General features: G+C 38.3%; 1 protein-coding gene across 2 annotated transcripts in view; it reads right to left on the minus strand.

Annotated features, from left to right (window-relative positions):
* The window catches only part of Vg (transcription factor vestigial), a 157,093-nt gene extending 136,447 nt beyond the window's left edge, over positions 1-20,646 (minus strand). For both annotated transcript variants that reach the window (XM_076783865.1, XM_076783856.1), the window contains exon 1: positions 19,168-20,646. In XM_076783865.1, coding sequence (XP_076639980.1) covers positions 19,168-19,359 — 192 coding nt within the window. In that variant the 5' untranslated portion in view covers positions 19,360-20,646. The remainder of the gene's footprint in view (positions 1-19,167) is intronic.
* Between the last annotated feature and the right edge of the window lie 68 nt (positions 20,647-20,714).

Here is a 20,714-nt window from a genome sequence, read left to right on the forward strand (position 1 = left end):
TAACTAAAATTCACTGATACAAATTTATTTTCTCCAACATTTAAGAATTAATTATTCCAAAGTGAATCTCGTCGCCCATATATGGATCACGTCAAAGTAGATAAACTTGATGAAATGATCGAATTGGTCCAAGGGACCATCGATGCACCACCGAACGTCAGAGTCAACGGATCAATCCTTTCGATCGATCGACCGTCAATTAAATCCATCATCGCAAGCCCTGTCCATATCCCCAAAGATCTCGTTTGCGCTCGTCGAGGACCCAAAAAATTCATCGAATCGTGCATCTCTCGCGAGGACGTCGAAGCTCTCGAAGCGGGATGAAATTGGCAAACGAGGTCGTCGCCTAGCGAAACGGGCTTCTCTTTCCCACAGAACTTGACTCGTTCCTCCGGGGAGAGGAAGGATCGACGAGAAGACAACGGGAGCAACAAGACCCGGGGCGGAAGGAAAAAGAAATAAGAAAAAGGACCGTAGCAAGAGCCTGCTTTAGCCTGGCCAGATCCCGCCCGTACGATAACGGGAGGACACATCGCCACCTCGACGCGACGATCGTAAAACTTGGTCAGGTAAAGGCGCGGTTCGTTTGAGACCTGCTGCTAGAAGGACGGACGGGAGCTGGTTATAGTTTAGGTATTATAGTCCGAACGATTGCTCCTCTCGTCGGTCTATCGCGAGGGGTGCACGTGCCGTACGCGTTCCCTTCGGGGTGGTCCTCGCGACGACATCGGTTCATTAATCGGCCAGATACCCGAGAAAAATGCGCTTTTACGGAGACCCCGCTTCTTCGGTGGGTTCGTCCAACCTCCACGCTCTGACGTCGATCCACCAGCTCTGCTAGTAGTCCCTGTGTTCTTTATTATCAGCGGAACGATTGCTAGCAGATACAGACCGATTACGCTCGCACGTCCATTTAAACGGATCGAATACGTTGAAAGTGAATGGAGATCACCTGTTACTACCAGGACGTTCGTTTTCAGGTTCTATCGACGAGAAGAAAACTTCTTTTACCCTCATTCTAAAAGCACACATTCTCTTTAGAGATTCACAGATTCTCTTATTGCTAGACCAAACCCCTCAAATTCTCTACGAAGACGATAGTTTGCTTTTAGACAATTGGAAACTTGGCTACTCTATCAGCCAGATTTTTATTATAAAAGGGTTATTTATGTTTGAATACCTGTTACTACCAGGATGTTCGTTTTCGGGTTGTATCAACGAGAAGAAAAGTTCTTTTACCCTCATTATGGAAGTTCAGATTCTCTTTAACGGATTGATTGCTAGACCAAACCCCTTAAATTGACTACGAAGACGATAGTTTGCTTTTAGATAATTGGAAACTAGGCTACTTTACCTATATTTGAGTTTGAATAACATCCTTCGATTGAAAGCATTAAATCCTCTCAAATATAGTCAAGCATGGCGAAACATAGTCCCCTTTAAAAAAGATTATTTCACAGTGTACATGATAACAACCATTTTGTGTATTCGAAATGGAAAAACGTGTATGATTCCCTAAAATTTAGGCAATAATTTCTAGTACTTGCAAATTTTAATAGCACAATTTTAATTTTATCATTTTATTTACCCATTCACATACACAAATTAGTACTCTCATCAATCATTTGTACATGGTTATTACTAAATAACAACCGTTAATTTGTTAATTAATTAACAACAATGTGTTCAATAAACAACAAGAACGAAACCCCAATTTTTATTAATCGTCGAGTTCCCTGAAATTTGAATCATCGAGCAAACAGATCTCCAAGAGAGATCTTTACGGTTCTTCTCTTCGATAAATTCTAATCAGCTACCATCTTGCTGCGAGTTTATGCCAGCAGTTCTGCCAGGAATTAACTGTCGTCCATTAATTATTACAGGCATAGACCAGGCTATATATATATATATATATATGTATGTATGTATATTGCATATATATATGTATATATACATGCAATCCTCGTCAGTTTCAGGCTACCCAATTATGTAGAAAATAATATTCTATCGATTTTTCTTTCAATTGCATGCGAGAGTTTTCCTAAAAATACATTGTTAGTCCTTTACGGGCTTCGAGTGATTAATGAACGATGGTACCGGAAGTAATGCAGTGGCCTCTCGAACGTCGAAGCTTTTAAGTGATTTCATATGTGTTTTTAGGATGACTGAGATTAATGTCTTTTGTTTTCGTTCCCACACATATTAGTATGAACGAGAACATTAACGATACAACTTTCCTATTTTTAGAAAAGAAAATAAGTCTTAGTGTTCTGTATCTACTTCGTGAAAACTATAAGCTGCTAGCAAAAATATGCTATTCCTAATTATCAAGATACGTTGAAATCGATCTAAAGTGACGAAAGAATTTTTAACGAATTTTTATTTCAACATCGTAATCATTTATAGATTTCTAACCTCAATTTTATTTCTGCCTGTTTTAAATAAAAAAACACAAGGAAATTTCATAATCTGCGTATCTATTGTTAAGCATACGAATTTTCTTTACTTTTATTTTCCATTTCTCTTTTTCTATTGGCTCGAAGTTGAATATTACATTTTTAATTTTAATTTTTTAATAGATTCCTTCTTTGCCACACGATTGGCAACTTTCACACAAACCGAAACTTGATATTAAAATTCAGTAGACTCATAGTTCACTACATATATTTTTTAAACAACAAATAAATATTTTTTTAAATTCCACACCTTCAAAGACATGAACGTCCAAAGTCTCACTCTTCAAGAAATGTTCTCTAACACTTTAATCACTTTAATCATTGCACCATTGCGCATTCTCCTTTTCATAGTGTTCAAATATCCTCGCGAGCCCTGGAAGAAACGTTAAAAATCTCCAGAAATTTATGGACTCTCGTTTCAGCCTAAATTCCTCGCCAATTACACTGTTCCAATTACGGGTCCGTCATCAACGAACGTAACGCAGTGCTGGCTGTAACGTTCAAAGCGGACCGCGACGAACAACGACCACGTCAAACCGCAGAAATGGCAGTTCCTCGCCGATACGCCTTTGTACCTGAAGAAACGGCGTCCCCGTAACGAGAGTGCTAATGAAGGATAGCTAAGTTCTTGCCAGGGCCCAAGGGAAGCGGCCTGCACCTGTCTTCTCCCTTTGTACACAAGGTCTCGCGTCGCGAAGAGAACCGGGGGCCCTAACCGAACCGCCTTCACGATTTCTTCTTGACTAATTTCTTGCCAGCCCTTCCGCGCCCTGGAATTTATATGCGAAACGCCCACGTCAACCGCCAATAAACGCCCAACTCTCGAGCCAATCGTTTCGACTTGTGGCCAACAAACTTGTTCGAATCTTTTCTTTATGACTTTATTAAGCGAAACAGACATTTTACGTGGACCTCGTTGGGAACTAGAATCAACTTGATATCAACAATCAATTTTCAAAATTAATATATTGGCTGGGGAATTTAATTTCTGCACTGTGACTTTGTAACTCTGGTTTTTAAATTTTCTCAATGTCAGATCTGACACTCGCCGATTCTAATGATACTTTGCAGGCTTGTAGATTCACGTGTATAATAATCGTAACCGGGGTTATAGCCGCAGATGGTCAGTCATTTATGAGAAAAATAAATGTGTAATTTGAAAAAATCGCTTAACCAAATATATTGATAGTAAAAAAGTAGTATCATTTTATCCCGTGTTCGAATCTCCATGACCTGTAGAATTCGTTTTTTTCTTTTTGTATTATATTGTGTCACTTTGTAACGCCTGATTAAAGAAATATAATAATTTGTAGAGTTTTTATTATTGGTTGCAAAATATCATTAAAATCGATGAAACTGCTAGACCAACTAGCAAGTATTATTTGATACTGTTGAAAAACAAGTAAAACTATATCTATGGATCTTATTTAATTTGTTGTGACATTCACAAACGTTTGAAATAGATTTCGCGTAGAGTGGAAACTGACGCAAGACTTCGAAGAGTCGTAGAAAGAGATCTGCAACAAGTGTGTCAATGCCAATTCCTACGTTCTTCGTCCTTGTAATTGCAAGGGAAGTATCAGATAGTAATGACTGTCGATAGTAATGATTATTATTTATATATTAAATGAGGTCTGTGATTTTGAATTCTAATTGAAACTGTTGTAGATGTCTATATCTCATAAATAAAGCATTATTACCAAGTTGATCGACAAATCGATTTAATGAAACTTTCCTTGGACATTGACCTAAATTTTTTCATAGGTTACACTTTTATCACGACATATTTACGCCAAACAACCAGACGAAACACCCGTTTGGTTCATCTACATAGCCTTATTTATCAATTTTATGCATCTCATAAGTTGTATAAACTAATATTTTAAGATGAATTGTACTGTACAGAATTCTGAGGTTGATTATTTGTTTGTAGACAATGTGTGCAAACTATTTGTTAGTTAATTATAAAGTAGTCATTCTAATAAATTTATTCAAACTTTACAAATTTAATTCTTTATGAAATGAATTATAAATAAGTTAGAAGCTGCATAAAAATTTATACTTTCCTTAAAAATGATTGAAATATTCAGCAAGTTAACTGTTTACAAAATAGATAATGATCGATATCTATAACATTCATGGAATGTTATGTGAAAGCAATGTTTTAGTAGAAATTTCAAACTGACGGTCAAATACAACAAATTTAAAAGTTCAATAGCCAAAACTATTACCAGTAATTTCTTATACTTGTTACCCGTATAATTGAAACCTTTCGTTTTATGCAAGACTGGGTCGATAAAATAGGAGTGAACTGTAATATCGACAAGGAAATTCCATTAGGTTGCATCCCTTAGACGTTACAGATGACAATAAATAGTTCTTGAAATTAAATACAATAAATGTAAAAGCTCAATAGCTAAAACTATTATCAGTAATTTCTTATACTTATTACCCGTATAACTGAAACCTTTCGTTTTATGCAAGACTGGGTCGATAAAATAGGAGTGGACTGTAATATCGACAAGGAAAGTCCATCAGGTTGTATCTCTCGGACGTTACAGATGACGATAAATAGTTCTTGAAATTAAATTACGAGTTTCGTTTAGCCAATTGACCCGCGTCGAAACAGTGTGCGTCGACCAGAAACGCGTAAATCAAATGCATCCGTGTCGTCATCGTCGTTGCGAATCCGAACGCGCCGCGCGGACACGAAGAATTAACGATCCGTCCTGGTAAATATTACGAATCGGTTGTTTTACATGCGAATCACGGTTGTTCGGCGTCGCGGGCGAACCGCAAGGAGCCCCGCTGCTATCGGCATTTAGCGTTCTCGTCGCTGGCGATGGTAAGATAACAAACGGCGAAGCGTTAAACGGGCAACCACCTGAGTGGCGAAGACCCCGGTGGCCGTGGACGAGCGCGGGAGTCCCGTAACGCGATAAAAATGATTAAGATCGAATAACGCCGGGTCCGCGGTGCCATTACGACGATGATCTATCGACGAGCTTCCGTCCCTCGTATTTCTCCCGCGGCGATTTAAACGACGCGCCGGACAGACGTGAAAAATCACATGCCCGTAAATGGATTTTAATCGCGTGTCGCTACTGATTCACTCCGCCGCGAGATTGCCAGTTAATAAACGTCGATTAACGACACCCTCACGATAAGATTATCACCTGGTCGAAGTACCGTGCAAGTGAATATTTTACAATGCAAAACCTACGGGTGAACGATCTTTTTTAAACCGGTGAACACTGATAAATATCGTCGATTTATTTTGGAAAATCGACTGTACCCAGCGACCGATTGACACGAAATTTGTAGGAGAGAAAGGGCTAAAAGCACAAATTCTAAATACAAAAGTTTGGCTCCGGACTTTTACTAGTTTTCGAGATTTTGCATTTCATTTATTACCGAGATTTTTAGATTGTTCAAATAGCTATCTCTATGTAACGTGATCAACTTATCAAATACTCTATATTTCTAATGTTCTATTAAAAAGAAATGCACGACTGTACTTCCAAACAATACCAGAAATCGATTGACACCAAATTTATAAAAAAAGAGGGTCAAGAAGCACGAATCCCGAATATATCAATCTCAGCTTCGGGTTTTTATTAGTTTTCAAGATTTTCTATATTGAAGTTCTCGACGAGAAGACATCGCAAGGCATCGATTCTCTTATCACCGCACAGAACCATTCGCAAATGAAGGATCAACCGCGTCTAAGGATTCGTTATCAAAACTTAAACATCCTGAGCAGAGATCCTGGGCGGAAGTACCGTTATGGACCAATAGAGGAGCCGAAAAACAGGTCTTACGAAGAATATTTATTCCTATTGCACAGCCTAATATGTATAACATCGTTCCTTTGTAGTTAGAGGTTATATTGTCTTATCTTCTGCTTATATTTAAATTGCCCAAAAAATGGCAGAAGATCGTGGAACAAAATAGCAGTTCTAGCGAAGTTCTCGACGTAGAGACATCGCAAGGCATCGATTCTCTTATCACCGCGCAGAACCATTCGCGAATGAAGGATCAACCGCGTCCGAGGATTATCAAAAATCAAACATCCTGAGCGGAGGTCCTGGGCGGAAGCGCCGTTACGGACCAAGAGAGGAGCCGAAAAACGCGTCTCCGTTTCTACCCTGTCGTTGTCGCATTCTCGACGATCGTCAGATAACGGTGGAGAGCGTTAAAGCTCGCAATCGCGGGCGCGGCAAGGTCGATCTCGATGCCACGGGGACAGGTTTCGCGAGGGAGTTCGAGAGCCATGCGATCTTCACCTCTCCCGTGGCAACTTTTCTTCGCCTCAAAAGGCCCCACCTTCCTCTCCCGGGAAGCTCAGAAAGCGGCTACGTGGCCCCACGGCGACACGAGTTTACTTTTATTTAAACGTTCCTTCCTTCCTTTTATTTAGGACCTGACCCAAGGGCGCTCATTTTGTTCCTTTGCCGGCGCTGACCGGTGTCCACTGGCTCTGAATTAATAGCCTCGCGTTTTTCGCCTTGCTGGCTAATATACGCTCGCGCGATTTCGTCTTCCTCTATCCCTCGTTCTCTCGTCGTTCACCTCCATCGTTTTTCTTTATCCTTCCTGCCGTGGCCACCATCCCTCGTCCGTATGCACCGGTCTCTATACGCACCGACGGCTACACCGTCGCGTTAATAATGCCCCGGCTGTTTTCTCACGCCGCCACACCGAAACTGTGCTTTATTGCTCCCGACCCGAGACGCGTCCAGCTTTCCTCTCGCTGCCACTCCTGGAACACGCTTTTACCGATTTTCTTTCGTCCCTCTGCTGTATACTCCTTTCCGTCTACCAGGATGTACTCTAACCAGGGCCGGGTCCAGATTTAATTCAATATTCCAAATTGTAATTTACTGATAGGTTTTTTTATCCCCCTAGGTAATTTGGAATTTGTTTCAGGAAACACTATGTAAATTATTCTATTGCTTTGATCAGCTGAGTGTCAACAAACTACATTGTTGTCATGACGTTAGATCGTTTGGGTGTGTTTCCACAAAGCACCTGCGACTGATTGACATCAAATTTGTAAGAAAAGAGGGGCAAGAAACATGAATTCCAAATATAAAATTTTATCTTCGAGCTTTTATTAGTTTTCGAGATTTTAAATGATTTTACCGATTTTCCTTCGTCTCTCTGCTGTATACTCCTTTCCGTCTACCAGGATGTACTCTAACCAGGGCCGGGTCCAGATTTAATTATTGCCCTAATATTTTTATTCCAAATTTTAATTTACTGATAGTTTTTTTTATCCCCCCAGTTAATTTGGAATTTGTTTCAGGAAACACTAGGTAAATTATTCTATTGCTTTGATCAGCTGAGTGTCGACAAACTACACTGTTGTCATGACGTTAGATCGTTTGGGTGTGTTTCCACAAAGCACCTGCGACCAATTGACATCAAATTTATAGGAGAAGAGGGGCAAGAAACATGGATCCCTAATATATAAATTTTAGTTTCTGGCTTTTATTACTTCTCGAGTACTTCCAAACGTAAGAGGGGGAGATCTGAATTGTGAAAATTAACCATTTTCAAAATCTCCCACATTATATTCAACGACCATTCAGACCTTCTCTCATTTGATTTCTATTTCTTTCGTACAATGAAAAATTCCATCAGTGAAAAGTCGTTCAATATCAGTATCTGGATTTTTTCTATACAGAAAATGATGAATTTTGCAGAAGATCGTGGAACAAAATGGCAGATTAAGTTTTAAATAAAATTGGTAGTATTTAACATTCTCACAAAGAATATTTACTTTTATTGCACAACCTAATATATAACCTCATTTCTCTACACTTAGAGGTTAGGTTGCCTTACTTTCTTTGGACAATATGTAATCCTAAAACCTGCTAGATACACCGTGTCTACTTTCAGAGTGCCTTCAGAGGAACAAATAAATATTAAATAATAGGAGACTCTTTGTTTTACGTCCAATCCAATTTTGCACGACGCAGGGACGCCATTTTCAAGGGGTTAAATATGCAAGGGTGTTTTCTCACGCGCGCGATCGCACGCGGCACCGAAAGTGATTTGTGCCTTCGGTCGTCGGGACGCTGTGCGCCTTCTTTCTGGAGGACGTCCAACTACTGTCGGGGCCCGGCGGCGGCGGCGTTCAGAAATTTCTCTTCACTAGTCCTCACCGTATCAGTGATCTACGTCGTTTAGATGCAGTTAGATCTCTCGACTTCTCATTAGCATATTCTCGGCTCGTATAATTTACCGCATGATAAACAGTTTAAGTAGGTAAGCAGCGTGATACCTCATCGTCGTTCCGACATTCCTCTCAATGTCGGGCTAAGTAATGCCGGCTATTGTTTATTATTTATCGCTGCAACGACGTATGGAGAGTTTGGACGATACCTCACGGCTCGATAACACACCGTCGCGAATTGCCAAACGATGGCGTCTTGGTTACTTGCACCGATTTTAACCCAAAGCTTACGAGAAACAAGAGGCTGCTGCTTGGGCGAAATTACTGGTGAATTACTCCAGAAAATCACAATTATTAAACGATTCGATGATTTATAATTCTCATCATTCGTTTGATTGAATTGCAATGTAATTTGTAATTGCATTTGGAATATACATACAAAACGAATGAAATAGATTAATTATAAATCGCCATGTAATTTAGTTACGAGTACGAGTTAATAAATAGGATGTTGAAATGAAAAATAGTTATTGTGAACCACGGATATTATTCAGGAATTCATGATAGTATAATAGAAGTGAAGTCTGTATTGTATTTTCCCTAAATTCAAAGACAACTGTTGCAAAAATAAAAAATGAACAACATAGGTCGATACATTATTACAAAATAATTATTACTTGATGTGAGTCATTTAACAAAATTAATATATAGCTCGAAAGGAAAAAATTGAAGAACATTTATAACTCATCTCTAATCAGTAATAAAGTCATATAAATCGATGATAAACTCATGTTATCGATTATTAACCTAAACTTCGTTTTTATGAATACATAAAGACATATATATAAATCCCCAACTACAAAGGCAAGAAATAAATTAATAAATAAATTAATCTCAATCAATTAATCTGTAATTCAATTGCATTATATTTTAATTATGTTGTATTTCAATTAAATTGCATATCAATTATGCTGATAATTAAAATAATGAGGAATCGAATTAGCTGAGAAGCTCTACTTGAAAAATATGTATTTAAATAAAAAATAATTCGTCTTGAAATATATGAACTGTACTCGTGGCTCAAGAATGTATTCTCGGAACAAGATTTTTATCCAAATAAATTTTTAGCGGAATTAATCAATGTGCGCTTAGCCGAATGGTGATTCAGCGACTCGACGTTATTATCGCTGTGTAATTACAGGATATATGTCCCTGCCTGATCTCGAGCGATGAACATATAGAGATTTACTGTATCATATAAAAGCTGCTCTTTGTCGGCAAGCTCTACGATGTATCTGTTTAAAAATATTTATAAAAAGAATTTGCCAGATACACCACGACCTCCAGAAGGTTAACGTGCTCGCTATCGCCACGGAACACGGTACATTAACATTTATGGCAATTTTATTTGATGTACAGTATGCTTCTAACTATAGAATCGGTATAAGAAATATTCGTAAAACATTAAGTTTGACATGAAACTTTCTATATTTTATTAAGAAAAAAGAAAAAAGCAAACAGCCTATTCTTACATGCATTCAGAATAGATTTTGTGTATATAAAACTTCACTACTTTTAATATTTGTAAAAATGTTAATTAGAATTTACAAATTAGTGAAAAAAGAATTAATAAACTAGAAAAAGAAACTAAATATTCGACGTTTTAATAACTCATGGATTTTTTTATATTGCAATGGCTTTGAACGTTCTTGCAGGCTTAGTCAAAATATTTATAACATTTACTGAATGATTCGTTTCGAAATTTATTAATCTTTAGACTTTTAATAAAATTGGTAACTTGCGAGTTTTGTATTCTCTTTATTATACGAATATTCCAGCAGTCAAGATGTCAAAATTATAGTAGAATCTCACTACTGTACAGAAATCTCTACAAAATGTAGAATATTAATTGTTGACATCTTTCGATTTGCATGCAATACATCGTCCGTCAGAAAAGGCCCTCGACTTTCACGAACAGTTACTGAATGATTCGTTTCAATGACTTTAATTGTGTATCTGACACTATAATGGTGAATATTAATCGACATCTTTCGACCTTAGTGCAGTAGATTGTTTGAGACTTTTACAAATTGCAGAAACAGTTAATAAACCACATGTAATAGGACCTAACAAAAATACTTTCAACACTTTTTGAACAATACTCACTCTGTTAAAGCTATAATAGCGTCTCGAATCTTTACAGAAATTTCTAAAAAAAATATATAATATTACTCGTCGACATCTTTCGACCTTAGTGCAGTAGATTGTTTGGAACTTTTACGAATTGCAGAAACAGCTAATAAATTAAATGTAATTGAACCAAACAAAAATACTTTCAACACTTTTCGAACAATACTCACTCTGTTAAAACTATAATAGCGTCTCGAAACTTTACAAAAATGTCTAAAAAAGATATATAATATTAATCGTTGATATCTTTCGACCTTGGTGCAGTAGATTGTTTGGAACTTTTACGAATTGCAGAAACAGTTAATAAATTAAATGTAATTGAACCAAACAAAAATACTTTCAACACTTTTCGAATAATACTCGTCCTGTTAAAATTATAATAGCGTCTCGAAACTTTACAAAAATGTCTAAAAAAGATATATAATATTAATCGTTGACATCTTTCGACCTTGGTGCAGTAGATTGTTTGGAACTTTCACGAATTGCAGACCTAAACGCGGAAACGAAAATTCGCAGGCGTAAAAGTAAAACTGAATATACACCTGGGGTACAAGTAACGAGAAAAACGGTATTCGACACCCCGTGGTGTACGGATGAGTTCATGGGAGGGCAAGAAGCACGGCTGACCTGCCAGCAGACATATTAAAATGATACAGAGAGGATCCCCGAGGTGAAACTCGCAGAAACTCTCGTTCGGTCCCTTGTCTGCCAAACTATTTCAGGACGCTCAGCTAAAAGCGGGAATTCGTGGACTCTGCGTAAAGTAAAACACCTAGGAGGCTCCCTTGGATTGTTTGTAAACATGTTATTGTAGTGGGGACCGCTTTTGACGACAAACAGATGTTTCACAGTCGGTTTACTTCACGGAAAATGCAAGGCTGTGGACGTTTAGTGATTTCACTTCTGTTCAGAAATGCTTCGAATCTTATTCAGTAACTTTCCTTGAAAATAGTTTACTAAAATGCATTGTTCGAATCTATTACGTTTCTGGATCATATAGAACATGAGATCAAATTATTATGATACCTCAAAAATTAGCTATTGAAGTTTGATTAAGAATTGGATTATAGCAAAATTTGTTGCTCAATCTTTAGATGGATAAATATTATCTAAATTTTCCTATTTCCATTAATATTTCTCTAACTCGATTTATCCCTGTTCTTCGTCAGATTTAATTCGAAGTATACGAAATATAAATTACAAGAAAATTGCGAGATAGATTGGAAATATTTAAGAACAGTTGCTTGATCTTTGCATTCAATTATTTAAACGACTATCGGATTTGTCAGACGTCCAGTATGCAAGTTCGATTGCCCCGAACGCTCATATAGTTACTAAATTTATTACATTGTTTCATAGAAACGATTAATCGTAAGTATGTCGTGGCATCGCATAGATCACTTTACGGACCGCGTCACAATGGTATTTCTATTAAAACATCACGCAGTGGCGAATGCAAAGTACACAGAAAATAATTCGAGGCTTACTGAAAATAATCACAGGTTTAGAAACGCTTGCCAAACGTTAATTTCAATTTCCTGGCTTCTAAACAAATCACCGAATAATCGCTGTTGTTCGTTTCTTTCATTTCGTAAAGGCGAATTATTTCTTAGAGATTAACAAAATTTTTAAAACTGTTTCATGACATGACAAAAATAGATGATAATATAAATGAAAAGGAGCTTGTTTCTTATGAATTCGTTTAAATTAAAAAGAAAACTTGTCAACGGTCATTGCACTACTACTTCGTAAATAGAAGTAAAAACAACAAAATAAAAACACAAATGCTTGGTGTTAAAAATAAATGGGGAAAAAATTCATAAAACAAAACTACGTAAATAGGAGTAAATAATAAATAAAAACAACGACACTTGGCGTTAAAAATAAATAGGAAAGAATTCATAAAAGAAGAAAACTACATAGAAATAACGCAGTGTACTAAACAAATTTGGTAAAAATAAATAGAAAGGATCCATTAAAAAAACAAAACTACAATAAATAGAAGTAAACAACAAAAAAAAGAAACACTCGGTGTAAAAATAAATGAGAAAGACTTCATAAAAGAACGAAAGTACATAAATAGAAGTAATACACAGTGTAATAAACAAATTTGGTAAAAATAAATGGAAAGGATTCATAAGAAAAACAAGTTTCTTTCCATTTATAGTGAATATACGAATAAGTGGGTGTATCTGGTATATGATATATTTGTAAAAATAAACTGACCTAATAGTTTTGACATGGAGTGTACATCGTTTCTATTTCAATCTCGGTCGAATGTTGAAGAGCAATCGAATCGAACGATGAAAACTGAACGAGTCGATGAAAAAATCAACGTGTTCCACGCAACAGAGAGTTCTGAAATAAATGCCAGCGACGAAGTAACGATCGTTAAGGGACCAAGACCTAATTTTCGATCGCCTTAACATTAACATCGTTCCAGTGAAACTTTTTCAAAGGAAAGTTTCGCATCACCTGACCGCCCCGTGGGTTACCTGTCCGTTCGAGCAGCTCGAACGGGACAAACTAGTTCCTCCAGTTTCGAAACAAACTCCGCTAATTCGAATCCAGTACTCTCGATTTATGTATAGCGCTTAGGGCGGTTAAAATATTGGAACAAATACTCGCGGGGTGTCATAATCCCGTAGCTTGTCCGACAAGATTTCAAACGCTCGCGATACCCACGATCGCCCGTGATATCGACGCGAAAATGATCGTACGAGTTTACGTGGAAACGATCGCGATCTACCAACGAGGGAATTCGATTTGTGCGACGTAAAATGCGAGGCACCAAAGTGCAGAAATATTGCCATTTTTATTCTCGCGTTTCCTTTTGTCGCAATCGACTCGAGAGTCTTTTATTTATACACGAATTAACGGTCGCTAATTTATTTACTATGCACGATACACGTGGGTATTCTATATCTTGAAACTGAAGAAAAACTCGGAATAAACGCGGACAGCGAATCGTTTATTTCTGAGATAGAATCTGTTCTACTTCGTAACGTTGCTTCGTGCAACAGAACTGTCCTTCAGGTTGTCACACAGCGTAACTACGTCCAACATTGTTAACTATATTTCACTTCACAGATTATCTTACGTTCGTCCCCAATGTTTACAAACGTGACAGCAATTTAACTTTACCTGCCTACTTATTAATTATTGTATCTTTGTACATTTTGTTTGAATTGAAGTTTATTTTAGTTCTTTCGTTTCAAGATTGCAGTCTATTGAAGCCTTTCTGTGTTATTACAGTTCTATAATTGTTTTCAAAGCTAATTTACGATTAAAATTGAACATTGTGGATTTCAACAATTATTTTGTATTACAGTCGATTCACGATACATTTAAAAGACATAATGGATATCCAAAACTCCGAATAATATCAAACCACAGTGATAAAAGTGGTAAGAATCTAGGAAGAATATAAATGATAAATAAGAAGAGCAAATTTATAAACGTCGAATATCGAGCAAATTGAAAAATGAGAAAGAAAAATTGTAATGTAAGTTGAATTTTTGCTGAAATATATTGTATAAGGTATATTCATATTGAATTAAAAACTTCTTCGTACGTTCCTGACCATGGTTTCACACCCTAGTCTTCTCATATATCTGTCAATTCGTTTGTTTCGGCAGCCCAAACATGTTTAATTTAACACCTGGCTGGTTTTACTTTCTTACTATATCGAGAATCGTGCATCGTGTATTAAGCACTGAGTATCGTGCATCGAGTATCGAGTATCGAATAACGAATGACGAGTATCGAGTGTCGAATTACGAGTATCCAGTATCGAATTACGAATGACGAGTATCGAATTACGAATAACGAGTATCGAGTATGGAGTATTGAATTACCTATGACGAGTATCGAGTATCGAGTATCGAATGACGAATAACGAGTATCGAGTATCGAATTACGAATAACGAGTATCGAGTATCGAATGACGAATAACGAGTATCGAGTATCGAATGACGAACGGCGAGTATCGAGTAACGAGTGACGAGAATCGAGTATCGCGTCACTCGGGTACATCGATAACAATGACGGTACACAAAATAATCCGCGAAAGGAGCGGAATTTCAAATCTTACACGAGTTTTACGGCTCGTCAGTCAGCACAGTGACTGTGGTGGTCCTTTTTAGAGGCGGGCGGCGCTCAGACGCGACCGGCTTGTAATCTCGAGAGGAGACAAGCCGCGCGATACACGTCCCCGTATGACAGCACGTAAGGTTATGAATAATGTGTCGAGAACGGGGGCCTGACGAGCCGCTGACGTCTAAATTTCCGACGATCGCGGACGTCGACTCTCGTCGTTCAACCGCTTTGAAACGCTGGTGCCGAACGTGTCGTCCGCGTAATCGTTCCTCTGTCCTCCCCCCCCCCCCCCCACCCTCTGAATGGCGACTGTTTCTCCTCCTCCATCGAGTTTTTTTCGATCGGGGAACTTCGATCGCGGAAGACAATGGATCCCCCGAGATCATGCTAACGATTACCCGAAGAACGATTCTTTTGTCGTCCAAGTCTAGCGAGCCAATGACGATGCTCTTAAACGAAGGTTGTAATATGCATCTCGGAGAAGGACATTCGACGCGATTACTACGAGCTACCACGTGGAAACATCATAAACATCATTGGATATCTTTTCATCAATCGTTTTAAGCGACAAAGGATTTGTGTCTCCTCTATTATTTACATTATATAATAAGTATATTATTATTATTATTATAAACTACCAAGCGTCGATTTCTATGAAACATTACACAAACGTTCCATTCGTTTAACCTAAGAATTATGTCAATTTTGATAACAATCTTAAAAATAAGAAGTTTTTTATTTTAAAGGGGAAGCTACCCCCTATGACAGAGCCGTTCATTGTACTTCTGCCTGTATGACTCGTGAGGTGTAAAAGATATTAAAAACTGCGTCGACCCAAAGTTGTACTAAATTTTTTTTTTTTCTTAAATTGAATATAAATCTTTATAGACTTTGAAGAAAGTACTACCTGCTTTTGTGTTAGACATTTTCTTTTGTAATTTAAGGGTTGTATAGACGCAAATGAAATGTGATTGTAAGTCCAATTACGGTTTTCAGTGCATTAAAATTTTCTAAAAATTCTGAAAATATTCTGGTATCTCTTTTCTGGTATTCCAAGAATATATTGCAATGATAAAATTAGTGAAATTGATTGTTGCTTTTCTATGTGAACAAATCTAAACAGAAAAGACAGAAAATAGTACTCCAAAAGCAACAGCCATAAAATATGTAATTATTCTTAGATTAGATCAATGAACATTTGTGTAAAGATTCAACAGAGTTTTTGTCTGACAGTTTTGTAATTAATTTTTAAATATTTCTGTCACTAAATTTAAATCCCACTATGGTAATCTTGGTGGTGTAAATATGGACATTTTGCTATTTTTGAATTAATACAATTTCCATTCGTTTCAAATTTGGCTGCAAGACGTACACGTTGTTCTGACAGGTGTGTCAATACTTCGAGTATAGAAAGTAAACGTGTCATCCAGGTTTCAAAAAACCACTTTAAAGTGTTATCTTACAAATAACACTAAAATATTTATCTCTTGAAAGATTTTCAGAAATGATTCCAAACGAAGTGAAAAATTGATAGACAATTTTAAATATCGTTCGTTGTATATTATCGCTTATAAATAACACTAAATAAATTAGTGAATTCGACAATTAAACTAGTTTCAAATGGTATGCTCCATATTTCCTAGTCAACGTTTGATTTAAATTAGTCGCTATAATAAAAGTTCCTTGCAACGCATCGAAAGGAATACCGTCGCAACACTGTTCTACAATCACTATAGAATTCACATAACTTTACCGACGAAGAAACACAGATATGTATTGCAATAAGTCAAGTACAATACAAATAAATTTTGTTGCTATCCAACTTTTAAAATTTTATCAAAAACCTAAAATTCTAGTTTTCATTGAAAGTCAAACGAAGGTAATAAATTAATCTAAGGGTGTCTATTCGACAAGTATCTTTAATACACCGATTGAAAAGACTAGATGTTCACAATAAAAGACATTTTTTCGTGTATCTTTCCATGTATTTCTTGATTCTTAAAGACTGTTGTCGAAATTCTGAACACGTTTTGTACGGGTCACGCTTAATATAATTCCTGGAGGAGCTCTAAACGCATCGAAATTTTTCGATTCAACCACGAGATCAACGAAAAACCGCCGTTGGTCCCACTTTATACTCGAGGAGCGTTTATAAACACTTTGTTCGCCCATACCACCCGATCAGACTGGCTGGTAGAGAATTAAGTAAGAAATGGTCGGTCCCGGTTAGATCCCCAAAGATTCTTATCAACATAGAACTGCTCAGGTGCCAGTGATTCTCAAACATTCGAGTATCAAGTGAATTCACTTCACGATTCTATCAAAACGACAATTTTCTCGAGTTACAATGTACTGTGTACGTAAAAACCAACCCCATTTTGTATAGATAGTTTTACTGTGTTCAGTGTCAACAAATTTTTTGAAATTTACATATCGTCCAGAGATAATAAAGCGAATTAATTCAGGGAACATTTTGAAAATACATAAACTTCTGACAAAATCTAGAATTAACCAAAATGGTCAAAATTAGTAACAATTTTATAACTACTCTTTTATCATTGATGAATGTAAATTATCTGCTTATGAGAATAATCAAAATTCTGACGAAATCCAGAATGAATCAAAATGATCGGAATTAGTTAAAATTCTGCTACTCTTCTACCACTAGTGAATGTAGATTATCTAATTTCAAAAATGTTAGTGATAATTGTACCTTATTTGTTTATAATTAAATTTTAATGTAAAATAGAAAAGAACATTTAATTCATTGAAATGCATCTAACCAAACTTATCTAATAAATTATTGAAATTCTGAATCCCAAATCTGAAACTTACTTTCTTGTACCAACTTTTGGATTTAAACTACTCTCGTATCGTATTTAGGGTTAACCTATGATATATAAATACTTCTTTTTAAGTCTAAGAAATAAGTAAATTTCTGTTAACCTAAGACTAAGATGTTTTCGTACCAACACCTATGTTTGAAGTAGTTTGGTAGCAGATATTCTTACATCACTTCCAGATTTAATCTACAACATTTTCCTATTTGTTCTAATGTACATTGTAACATCAATGTTTGAGAAATAAATACAGTGTGAGGATAGGTTAATGAACTATTAATATTCTTGAATAAACTTTGTCATAAACTGTCGAAATCCAGATGCAAACTTTACAAAACTACGCAACCCTAATCGACCAAAACTAAGTCAACTTTTTTCTACCTATGATTACGATATTTTCGTGGTACTTATGTTTGAGATAGTTTGGTAGCAGATACTCTTATATCACTTCTGGATTTAATCTACAACACTCTATTTCTTCTCAAGTTGGGTCGTGATATATGTTACACTGTCAGAGAAATAAATACAGTTTAAAGAGCTATGAATTCCCTCAAATAAACCCTGCCACGAACCATCAGAAGTTTAAATTTCATTTTATTCAGATTCTATTCTATTCAGAAGAGTTACTATACTAAGTCAACTTCAATCAACCTAAGATTAAGATATTCCCCAGGTCTATTCATACTGACTCCTATGTTTGAAGTAGTTTAGTTTCAGGTATCCTTACATCATCTTTAGATTCAATCGACAACATTCTATTTCTTCTCAAGTTGGGTTGCGATGTATGTTACATTATAGCATCAATGTCAAAGGAATAAATACAGTTTTAAGTGGGTTAATGAGTTATGAATACCCTTGAATAAACTCTGTCGCAAACTATCAGAATTCCAGATCCAAACTCCATAAAACAACGCAACACTAGTCACTCAAAACTAAGTCAACTCCAGTCACCCTAAACTTAAGATATTCCCCAGGTGTTTCCATACTAACCCCTATGTTCCAACTACTTTGGCACCAGATAGAACACTATTTCTCCTAATGTTACATTATATCGTCAACGTCAAAGACATAAATACAGTCTGAAGCGAGTTAATGAGTCATGAATACCCCGGCACAAACTATCAGAATCCTAGATCCAAACTGCATAAAACATCGCAGCACTAGTCGACCAAAGTCAACTCCAGTCACCCTAAGATTAAGATACTCCCCAGGTGTTTCTGTCCTAACCCCCAAGTTTAAACTACTCCGATATCGAATCCTCTCACACCGCGAACCTTAATCCGTGACACTCTCTAGCAACTCCTAGCGTTAAACTTTGGTATCCTCGTTCTCTGACGTATTCCTCTCGATGCGTGGACAAGGAACGTAACTGGTCAGTGGGGTAAATAATAATTTCACTCACCCTGTCGTACTGATGCGTCGCCGTGGCCGCTGAGAATGATTGAAAAGGCCTGGCCGGGCTGTGATGGGCCGCATGTGGATTCGCGTGGGGATGGGTGTGCGGGGCCGCATGAGGGTGGGTCGGATGCGGCGGCGGCGGTGGCCTCTGATAGAGGTAAGGATAATATTGATACATCACCTCGGAACAGCTCATCACCCCGCCCGGGCCCGGCACCCCAGAGCCGGCCTGCCGACTTGCGTACCCGAACGTCGCACCACCCGTTCGTACACTATTTTTCGTTTCCACTCTGTCCACTCGCCTCTGTCCACTTTCCCGGTCTCTCCTCGATCCACTGTTCCCGTCGATGGGTGGTCCAACCGATCGCTGGATCCGCTGAACTTCCAACAAGCTGCGTCAGGCCGAACCGAGCATCGTCAGAGCCCGTTCGTTTCGCGTCAGTCTTCGACGACGTTAGGCTACCTTTCGTCGCATCCTCGACGGCCCACGTCCTTCGCGGAATCTAAACGAATCTCCACTCCGACGAACACTGACCGTTTCGATACACTTGTCCGTTGACGGTGCTCGTTGGTTCACTAAGGATCACGTTTAACACTAACTAGCAACAACGAAGATGACAACGCAGTGGATGCTTCGAAGACCAACGATAAAGTATTTTGCAACCTGTTCTTCGAAGGTGTTGGGCTCGAACCTCCTCGAAACTCAACGATCTACCGACACACGGTCCAAGCAATCCAAGGATCACAAAAACGGGGTTAAACGGTGCGTCACTGTTCCACTCTGAACCTGAAACACCTCTAGTAAAATCACCGAAATCTTGGTTCTCCGTTATCCCCTGAGAAGCATTTCTCGTTTGGGCTTCGCTGCGTATCGGATCCCCCACGCCCCGGGGACACTGTCAAGTTCAAGGACTCGACGCGTCCAGAGAAGCTGATCGGTGTTACCCGTGGAACACCTGGTTTGCAGGGAGGCTACCCTCGCGGCGAGAGACGCAACCGGACCGTATCGTGGCTGGTGATGTGTCTCTGATGGGCGAACACAGACTGAACCCCCCGGCGTCGTGTCACCCTCGCCGCAGACCGGTCCGCCGTCTTTTTCCAACTGGTCGCGTAGCGGCGCTCCGTCTTTTTCGCTTGCCGCGTGTTCTCTCCTTCCTGGCGAGGGTCAGGGCCTGGCCTCCCCCTTTCGTTCACCCCGACCAGAGGGGCTAGCGCGAAAGGAACCGCCTCCTGGCAGTTCCGTTACCGGCCAATCACCGCGCGGGAACGCCGCGTCCAATGAGGCGACGTTTGCCACTCCTACGCCCACGTCGTCTCTGTATTGATCCCACAATGAACCCGACTACCGTCGCGGTATTAAGAAGTTCCTACTCGGGTTAAAACATCCCCCTTCCTCTGACGCCTCCTCCTCCTCCTCCTCCTACTCTTGCACGTCCCAGACCACGTCCCCCCACCCTGGTGGCTCCGCTTCTGACTCGACCAGCTACTACGTTCCCATCTCGCGGCTTCTTCTTCGTCTACCGTCTCTCTCGCGCTAGGCAGCTCGGTTCG

This window comes from Colletes latitarsis, chromosome 1, assembly GCF_051014445.1.
Source record: "Colletes latitarsis isolate SP2378_abdomen chromosome 1, iyColLati1, whole genome shotgun sequence".
In the NCBI taxonomy this organism is placed as follows: Eukaryota; Metazoa; Arthropoda; class Insecta; order Hymenoptera; family Colletidae; genus Colletes; species Colletes latitarsis.